General features: G+C 38.0%; 1 protein-coding gene across 1 annotated transcript; it reads right to left on the reverse strand.

The window, feature by feature from the left end:
* Positions 1-6,195: 6,195 nt before the first annotated feature.
* On the reverse strand, positions 6,196-6,927 carry LOC142552411 (uncharacterized). The gene has a single exon (XM_075662186.1). The coding sequence runs from the start codon at positions 6,925-6,927 to the stop codon at positions 6,196-6,198; it is 732 nt and encodes a 243-aa protein (XP_075518301.1).
* Positions 6,928-10,258: the final 3,331 nt, after the last annotated feature.

The raw sequence follows: 10,258 nt of genomic DNA on the forward strand, positions 1-10,258 counted from the left end.
TCACGATGATTAGATTCTACTTTGTGTTGGTGAATTGAGATTTTGTCTAATACTATCCAAACATCACTCAAGGTGAAATACGGACAAATTATGATTTAGGAATGATTTAGGTGATTTTTGGATCGATTGAGCCTTTCAAGCTACCAAATAAAAAGAATTTATCATTTGTCACCTCTTTGAGCTTAAATGAATTCGAATGGCACACGTTAATATGTGTAAAAGACCCACATTCGATGTTCTTTCAAATATCCCACATTTACTACCCCGTTGAATATCTTAAACATTAATTTCCTACCTTCTCAAGGGAGTAAGAATTCAAAGGATCAAAGAAATGAAAATTCTCCTACAAAAGAAAAGAAAAAAGAATGATGTTACATTGATGAAGTTGGAGAAAAAAGGGAGAAAAAGAGATGAAATAAACAAAAAAATTGGAGATAAAAGAAAAAGTGGAGTTTGCAAAATAAATAAAATTCAACTTACTCCCTTATTTGAACTCCTAATCTTTATTTGTAGCCATGAGCCAAGGCCTAACATTATAACCATTGAAAATCCTATTAACCTAGTCATAGTTGTCCAATATACTAGTGGAGAGTGATTGGGAGGATCTAGCTTATGGACAATCGATAAACACTTTCATTGAGTAAGAATCTTGATCAATTTTACATACACCTCATTGCATCAAATATTTATTGGGTATCCCTTTCTTGAATGAATATTGCTTTGAACCAAATTTTTACTGGAAAAGACCTCTTGATTTGTGTTTGTAAAAATTGAAATCGATTGAGAATGTTTTGAAACATGGGTTGAAGAGATTAGAAGTTAAGAAAATTAACCAATTGCATGATTTTATCCGGATGAACAAGTGGTTGGATTGATTTGAATTATGAATGCTTGAAGAGTTGTTAATTTATCTTGAGGCCAAGTTCTTTAAAGTATTTCATGACTTGGTTGTTTGTGTTGTTTTGTTTTGCTCGGGACTAGCAAAATCTTAAGTTTGGGGGAGTTTGATAAGTGCAATTTATTGTACTTTTATTACTTGTTTTTAACATTGAATTTTGTGATTTTTGAGCAGGTTTTATGTGATTTGTTGTTGTTTTTGTTGTTGTAGTTTGGAAGCTTAGAATAGAATTTGGAGTAGCAAATTGTTGAATTGGAGTAGTGCAAAAGATAAAATGGCCGAAGTATGACCACACCCGCGGTATCATATGGACCGCACCCGCGGTCCCTGAAGTTAGAAATAAAAGATTCTGCCGAAGCATGACCGCGCCCGCGGTCCTTCTTTCACCGCACCCGCGGTCACTGAATTTTGAGACTGAAAGTTTCTCCGAAACAACACCGCCCCCGCGGTCCTTCTTTCACCGCACCCGCGGTCCTTCGCAAAACAGAGTCCGAAAAATCTGTAACTTTGTGGACTTCGAATAAAAGTAGAGGAAAATGGTTTGCTGCGTGGGGAAGCTTGTCTGGACTATAAAAGGCTTCTATTATTCACCATCTAGGGTATTGGGGAGCAAAGGAAAGGAGAGGAGGCTACAAAGAAAGGATTGAAGCTCAAGTTCATCATCCTTGGAAATCTATTGCACATTTCTGGACAGAAATTTCATTGAACTCCAAATCTCTTGTTCTAAGTTCTTCTTTCTTTATTTTTATTTGATATGTCTTGTTTAAGATTCATGTGTTGTTGTGTTATTTTTTTTATGAACTAATTCTTATTTCTAGAGGAATGATGGAACAAAACTAGACACCATGTGTTGGGATTTATGAATTATGCTATATAAGTTTTCCTTATTGTTCATTTGTATTTTTTCCAATCTTAATGCTTTCATTTTATTGGCCATATCTTGAATGATTCTTATGTTTATAATTTATCACTTGGAAAAGGGAATTTATAAACAAGAAAGGGAAAAATACATCGATGGTATTTATATAGTTCGGGAGGAGATATATTGCTATTGAAGCCATTAAAAGAAGTTATTGCTTATTGTGTTATTTAATTATAGATTGTTGACGGGGACGTTACAATCCTTTGTTAGATAATTAGTATCTACTTAGCACTCGGGAGAGGGAGTAGATAATTTAGAATTCTTGGCTAATGTATAATAAGGACATTTATATCATAGCTACACATAATAACACATGGTGGATAGTTGCGTGAAATCGGACCTCTAGATCTTTTATACCATAGTTATTTGTTATAAAAAGTTTGGTGTTATAATATAATTAAATTTGTTTTCAATTTAGTTATTGGTGCAAACAAATCTTTCAATTGATTTTTCTAAATAAAATTGAGACTATTTTAATTGCAAGCATTAATATACATTTAAATACGTACTCCTCGTGGGATCGACACTTGTACTCGACAATACATTTTATTACAACTTGACGTTGTGCACTTGCAAGCAATTAAGAAAACACGCGAAACCAACTTTAATTTAGGAACACTTGCACAAATTAAAAGTTACATTCCCCATAATCCTCTTATAAAAGTCATATTTCAATTTTCCTTTGTGCTTATAAACTCTTTTATAAGTCGTTCAACATATTGAACTATTTAACTTCTCAGCGGGATCTAGAAAGTTAGCACTTGTGTGACCCTCAATGGTTCATTAATACAACTAGCAATGGGAACCACTTGGAAAGTCCTTTATGGACGGTTGTTCAGTGCACTTTACAAGGAGCATCTATCTGCATGCTCGGACAACACAATGTCCCCTACCAATGAAACATGGTATTCACATCGCATATACTAGTCTCAAACTCGAGCAGCCTTTATCCTTCTTAACGACAGCTGAATCGATTAAGAACTGTTTAGAATATACAGTATTGCAAATATGAGTTTCATGATACTCATCATATTAGCATCTCATATTCTTTCTACTATTTATATATTCAAGGACTTTATCTATGCAACAAGGATGAGTGTACAGATAAAGATGTGCCAAAACTATAATTTAAATATTATTAAAATAAAGATTGTTTATACATAGAGTTTCAACATGAACCCTCGGCCAACACTTGGCTCGACGCACACCTACTCTAACAGTAGTTACCTACGCACTGCTAGATTCGGGAGCTACACACTCTTTCATATCCGAGACTTTTGTCAAGAGGCTGAATATTTCACCTGAGGATATGTGATTGGGTTTCAAGGTTTCTATTCCTTCCGGTGACCAAATGATCACGTCCAGTATTATGATCTGGAGCTTCGTTTATATAAAGATGTGGTTCGGGCAGATCTTATCGTACTCCATATGCCTGAATTTGACATTATACTCGGTATGGATTGGTTGTCAGCGAATGGAGGCTCGATAGATTTTCGTCAAAGATCAGTGTCTATTCGACCGCCTATTGGGAAATCTTTTGTCTTTGAGGTGACGAGGAACAAGCATATGCCGCACATTATCTATTATCTATGTGCGAGGAAACTTATGAGAAGTGGATGCCAAACTTTTCTAGCATGTGTCACTACAGCACATGCTCCTATCAGTCAGAACTTAGAGGATGTTGATATTGTCATAGACTTTCCTAATGTCTTTCCTGACGACGTTTCTGGAATTCCACCGAACCGTGAGGTGGAATTTTCTATTGAATGTATGTCGGGCATTGTACCTATTTCTAAAGTACCTTATCATAGCACCCACTGAAATGAAAGAATTAAAAGATCAAATCAAAGAATTGATAGACAAGGGTTTTATTCGCCCTAGTTACTCTCCGTGGGACGCACCGGTATTATTTGTGAAGAAGAAGGATTGTAGTATGTGACTCTGTAGTGATTATCGAGAGCTGAATAGAGTCTCTATCAAGAATAAGTATACTCTACCAAGAATTGAAGACCTATTTGATCAGTTTCAAGGAGTATTGATATTCCCGAAGATTGATCTTCGTTCTGGATACCATCAGTTGAAAGTGAAAGAGTCCGATGTTCATAAGACATCGTTTTGGACTAGATATAAACACTATGAATTTATGGTCATGCCATTTGGGTTGACCAATGCGCCAGCAATCTTCATTGATCTCATGAATCGCCTATTTCATCCGTATCTGGATCAGTTTGTTATAGTCTTCATTGATGATATTCTGATCTATTTGAAGAGTAAAGAGGAGCATAGTCGGCATTTGAGGACAACACTGCAAGTACTGCAAGATATGAAGTTGTATGCAAAGTTCAGCAAGTGGGAGTTTTGGCTTGATAGATTGGCGTTCTTAGGCCACATCATTTCTAGAGATGGAGTCGAGGTTGATCCAAGTAAAGTTGAGGCAGTGAAAGTGGCCAGTACCAAAGAGTGTAACCGAGATTCGTAGTTTCTTGGGACGAGCTTGCTATTAACACAAGTTTATTCAGGAATTCTCATCTATTGCGGTACCCATGACCGCCTTGACAAAGAAGAATGCAAAGTTTGTATCAGGATCCGAGTGCCAAGACAGTTTTGACAATTTGAAGCAAGCCTTGATTTCAGCGCCAGTGTTAGCTATGTCATCGGGGCAAAGAGAGTATGTTCTTTGTACCGACGCTTCTAAACTTGGTTTGGGAGCAGTTCTGATGCAAAATGACCGAGTTATAGCCTATGCATCGAGATAGTTGAAAGTTTACGAGAAAAACTACCTCACTCATGATCTTGAGCTTGCGGCGGTAGTTTTCGCATTGAAGATTTGCAGACATTACTTGTATGAGGAGAAGTGAAATATTTTCACCGACCATAATAGTTTGAAATACTTATTCACCAAAAAAGAATTGAAATATGAGACAGCGAAGATGGCTTGAATTAGTGAAGCGACTGCAGTTATTACTCAATTATCACTTCTGTCACGCCCCGAGACCGAGGCGTCGGTGACATCCGACATTGTTAATCAAATAACAATAAGCCTCGTAGAAAATAGCCAAATACCAGTCTATTTCATAAAATTCTATTGTCTTTACATGAAAGGAAAAATACAGAGGTTGCGGAAGCGAAAAGTACAAACATTTACGAAGAAAGACAAAGGAACACTAATGGGCTTGAACATCCAGAACTTGAATTCCTTCCTTCTATTTTTTTACCAGCCCCAGAACTGCTCTTGCTCCTTTTCTTCTACATGTTCTTCATTCTCATCTGAAGAGGGACGTAAGGAGGTGAGTGTTTTGGGAAACATTCAGCAAGTGGAGTCGATCGAATACCAGAAAACATTTGATACATAATATTTTTAAAACCTTCTTCTTTTTATATAGCATAATATATCAGAGTTGAATGAACTGAAGTCAAACGTTGAACAAATAAGAGCTTCAAAGTTGGGTGAACATAAATCAGAATTAGAACAAATCTGAATTTCGAATTAGAACATTTCAGAACATAACTTATAAGAACTTATCAGACAAATAGATTATAATGATCATGGGCTATCCTTCATCTTGGGCTCCCTCTGGGATCCTCTCCTATATACAGGCTCCCTCTGGGGCCTTTTCCCTCACAGGCTTTCCCGATGCACCATTACCAGATTAAAACATATAACTTATCATTCAGAGACAAATTGGTTGAAACAGAATGACACAAACATAGAATGAAACGGAGAAGCATTAACGAACAAACAGACGAAACTAAACGATTTGAAGCAACTTAGTGATTTTTGAAATCCACATTTATTCAGATCATGCTGTAACAATCGAATTTTAAAACATACATAATATTTAAAACATATAAACCCACTTACCTGGAAGATTGTTCTAAAAATCTTGAAATGAACAAGTTGGAGTTTGACACTGAAAAATCAGTCACCTTGAAAAAATGTTTGCGCCTAATTGAACAGTTGGATGGGTCTGTATTTATGATATGTTGCTCAAAACACGTGTAGGTATATTTGGAACAGTGGAGATCGGATTTGGGCGTGTAAAATAATGATAAAAACTTTCTGAAATTGGGTAGAATTTTGGGTACTCGAAAATTGCAACTTTTGAAGAAAACTTTTGATGTTTTTGGTATGATTTCACTCATTCCTTTGCCACTATTTATAGGCAAAAATATGAATTTAAGTACTCCCTCTCCATGCCAAAGGTTGCATCATTTGTGGTATGTAATCACCAATGTGTCTTTAGGTCTTCCCCCTCCATGCCAAATGTTGCATGGTTTATGGACTTAAATGTCACCAATGTGACTTTAGGTCTTTCCCCTCCATGCCAAAGATTTCTTGTAACTTTATTCTCCTCCATGACATAATTCATCTTCATTACAAAACTAAAATCAACTTGGTACTTTGTCTCTTTGTAATGCAAAATTTTGGGTCTTCACATCTTTCCCTTCTTTCGTCCTTGAAACTTGAATTATCTTGGTCTTTGAAAAGGTAGGGATAAAGGGTGCGCATCTTCTCTTCTAGCTCCCATTTTGATTCTCGTTCAGTATGGTTTGACCATTGTATTTTCACGTACGAGATGGTGCGGTGACATAGCACTTGTTGTTTGGTGTCCACTAAACGGATAGGGACTTCATATTTCAATTCTTCATTCAGGTTGTCGTCGAGTAGCAGTGGTGCAACCTCGAGAATATGACTCGAGTCAGGAATGTATCTATTTAGTTGCGAAACGTGGAAGACGTTATGGATTCTTGACATGTCAGGCCACAAGGCTAGCCGATAAGTTAGGGTTCTGATTCTTTCCAGAATTTCGAAAGGCCCGACGTATCTTGGGTTCAATTTTCCCGATTTGCTGAAGCAAACCACTCCCTTCATAGGTGAAACCTTGACATAGGTCTTCTCTCTGACTTCAAACTCCAATGGCCTCCTCTTCAAGTCAGCCCAACTCTTTTGTCGGTCCTGAGCCGCTTTGAGTTTCTCCTTAATGATAGCTATCTTCTCAACCGTGATCTGTACAAGTTCAGGCCCAGTGATGGCTTTCTCCTCGATTTCGTCCCAATATAGGGGCGATCTAAATTTTATTCCATAGATTGTTTCATAAGGGGCCATCTCTATGCTACTGTGTTAGCTGTTATTGTATGCGAACTCTATTAGAAGTAGATGCTCACTCCAATTTCTTTTGAAATCTAGAGCACACGCCCTTAACATGTCCTCTAAGATTTGAATTATTCTTTCGGTTTGGCCATCTATTTGCGGGTGATAGGCCGTGCTGAGTGTGACTTTGGTTCCCATGGCTTCTTAGAAACTTTTTCAAAATCGGGACACAAACCTTGGATTCCTATCAGATAGTATACTTGCTGGAAATCCGTGTATCTTACTATGTTGTCCATGTACAAGGTGGCTAATTTATCTAGGTTGTAGTTCATTCGCACCGGTAAAAAGTGTGCCGATTTGGTCAGTCGATCGATGATAACCCAGATCCCATCATGGTTTTGTCTTGACTTTAGTAATCCTACCACAAAGTCTATGGAAATGTGCTCCCACTTCCATGTTGGGATATCTAGCTGTTGTAGGATTCCTCCGGGTCATTGATGTTCGGCTTTGACCTGTTGACAAATTTGGCATTTAGCGACAAAGTCAGCTACGTCCTTTCTTCATTCCATTCCACCAGTAATTCTGTTTCAAGTCTCGATACATTTTGGTGCTCCCAGGGTGAATTGAGAACTATGACTTGTGTGCCTCGGACATTACTTCTCATCTTAACTCATCGAGGTCTAGTACACACAAACGTCCTTTCATCCACAGGATGCCTTTCTCATCAGTTTGGAATTCTTGAGCTTTTCCTTCTTGAAGATGCTCCATAATTTTTGCTATGGAAGGATCGTGATTTTGCTTCACCTTGATGGTTTCTTGAAGGCATGGTTGAGCTGAAAGAGCCGATAAATTTATTTTTCCTACGTTTCTTCGGCTAACTTCATCTGCTACCTTGTTGCCTTTACCCGGATGGCAGTTGATTGTTAGATCATAATCCTTCAAGAGTTCAATCCACCGTCTATGTCTCATGTTTAATTCCTTTTGAGTGAATAAGTATTTGAGGCTTTGTTGATCGGTGAATATCTCGCATTCAGCACCATATAGATAATGTCTCCTTATTTTTATTGCAAATACTATGGCTGCTAACTCAAGATCATGAGTTGGGTAATTTTGCTCATAAGGTTTTAATTGCCTTGATGCGTAGGCAATTATCTGACCTTCTTGCATAAGTACACACCATAATCCTCCCTTTGATGCATCACTACATATGGTGAAGTTCTTGCCATCTTCGGGAAGTGCTAGCACTGGTGTAGATGCAAGTTTTCTTTTAATAATCTGAAAACCCTTCTCGCATTCTTCGCTCCAAATGAATCTATAGTTTTTCTGTGTGAGTTTGGTGAGGGGTATGGATATTGAGGAAAATCCTTCAACAAATTTCCTATAATATCCAGCTAAACCCCGAAAGCTTTGAATCTCAGTTACTGATTTTGGTCGAGGCCAGTCCACAATTGCCTCTACTTTCTTGAGGCCCACTGAAACACCTAGTTTAGAGATTATGTGTCCCAAGAAGGCGACACCTGTTAGCCAAAATTCATATTTCTTAAATTTGGCATACAGTTGTTTTTCTCTGAGTGTCTCTAGAGTGAGGCGAAGATATTTCTCGTGATCTTTCTTACCTTTTGAGTACACAAGGATGTCGTCTATGAATACGACCACGAACCTATATAAGTATAGTTTGAAGACTCTATTCATCAGGTTCATGAATGTTGCTGGAGCATTGGTCAGTCCAAATGGCATTACCGTAAACTCGTAATGGTTGTATCTCATCCTGAAGGCTGTTTTAGGAATATCTTCTGTTTTGACCTTCAGTTGATGGTATCCTGACCTCAGATCGAGTTTTGAAAAGACCTTGGCTCCTTTCCATTGGTCGAAAAGGTCATCTATCCTCGGGAGAGGCTATTTATTTTTAATTTTAATCTTTTTCAACTCTGTATAGTCGATACATAATCTCATACTCCCGTCTTTCTTTTTCACAAATAGTACAGGGACTCCCCACGGAGATGCACTTGGTCTAATCTGCTTTTTATCCAACAACTCTTGGAGTTGGTCCTTGAGTTCCTTTAATACTGCTGGGGCTATTATATATGGTGCTTTTGAGATCGGTTCAGCCCCAAGAATCAAGTTGACCTCAAACTCCACTTCACGGTTAGGAATGGCAATTCTTCAGAGAAGACGTCCGAAAATTCCTGAATAACTGGAATTGCCTCTATCACTTCATCATTTACCTCGATGATCATTGCTAGGTAAATTTCTTCACCACTTTTTATGGCTTTCCATGTTTTTGATGCCGATAGAAGAGATTTTTGCTCTTTAGATATACCATGGTATATGATCTCCTCATGGTTTTGAGTCTGCCTTTTGACATTCTTCTTCTGGCAATCCACCAACGCATGATTCTTAGCCAACCAATCCATTCCTAGGATTGTGTCGAACTCGGCCATTTTTAGTTGAATCAGTTCTGCCTTGAAGATTTGATTACCGATACAATTTTTGCAATTTCGACGTACCTTATAGGTTTCAAATGTTTTGCTAGCAGGCGTTGCTACTCTTAATGGTTAACTAAGATTTTCTCCTTCTAGTTTCAGTTTCTTAGAAAATCTTTTGTATACAAACGAATGGGTAGCACCACAATCAAACAACACATAAGCATGCATTTTATTGATCAGAATAGTACTTTCTACCACGTCGTTTGCATTATCTGCTTCCTCTTGCGTTATGGCAAAGATCCTAGCATTGGGCTTGTTCTCCCTCGGCTTGTGATTTTCTGCATTTGGTTTAATCCCTTTCTCCTTGTTCTTTGGACAGTCAACAATCCGATGGCCTAACTTCCCGCACTTGAAACAAGCACTATTGTTCCTGTATCATTCTCCTAAGTGTCTCATGTTGCAATTTGGACAAGGCCTGATTTCCTTGTTGTAAGGGGTTGGGAAGGCTCTTTTTGACGGTCCACTTGTCTGGTTGGGTCTTTTAAAATCCTATCCTCTAGGGGATGACTGACCAGGAAAGGTTCGTTTGTGCTTACCCTCTTCCTCTCTGTGCTTGATGTCAGTCTCAGCACTCATGGCAGCTCCCATTAAGTCAGCAAAATTTGTAGGTTTGAATACATCTAAGGCTGACTGTATTCGACTGTTTAGCCCTTTTTTGAAACGATGGATCTTTAGGGTCTCATCAGCCATTATAGTTGGAATGTACGTTCCGAGGTCATTGAACTTTGAGGTGTACTCAATCACCGTCATGTCTGAAGTTTGTTTAAGGCTTTCAAATTAACTCAGATTTTGCAAATGGAATTCCGCCGAATAATACTGCTTCAGAAATTCCCTTCTAAATATCTGCCATGTAATTGGCC

The sequence above is a fragment of the Primulina tabacum genome, chromosome 7 (assembly GCF_025594145.1).
Source record: "Primulina tabacum isolate GXHZ01 chromosome 7, ASM2559414v2, whole genome shotgun sequence".
NCBI lineage: Eukaryota > Viridiplantae > Streptophyta > Magnoliopsida > Lamiales > Gesneriaceae > Primulina > Primulina tabacum.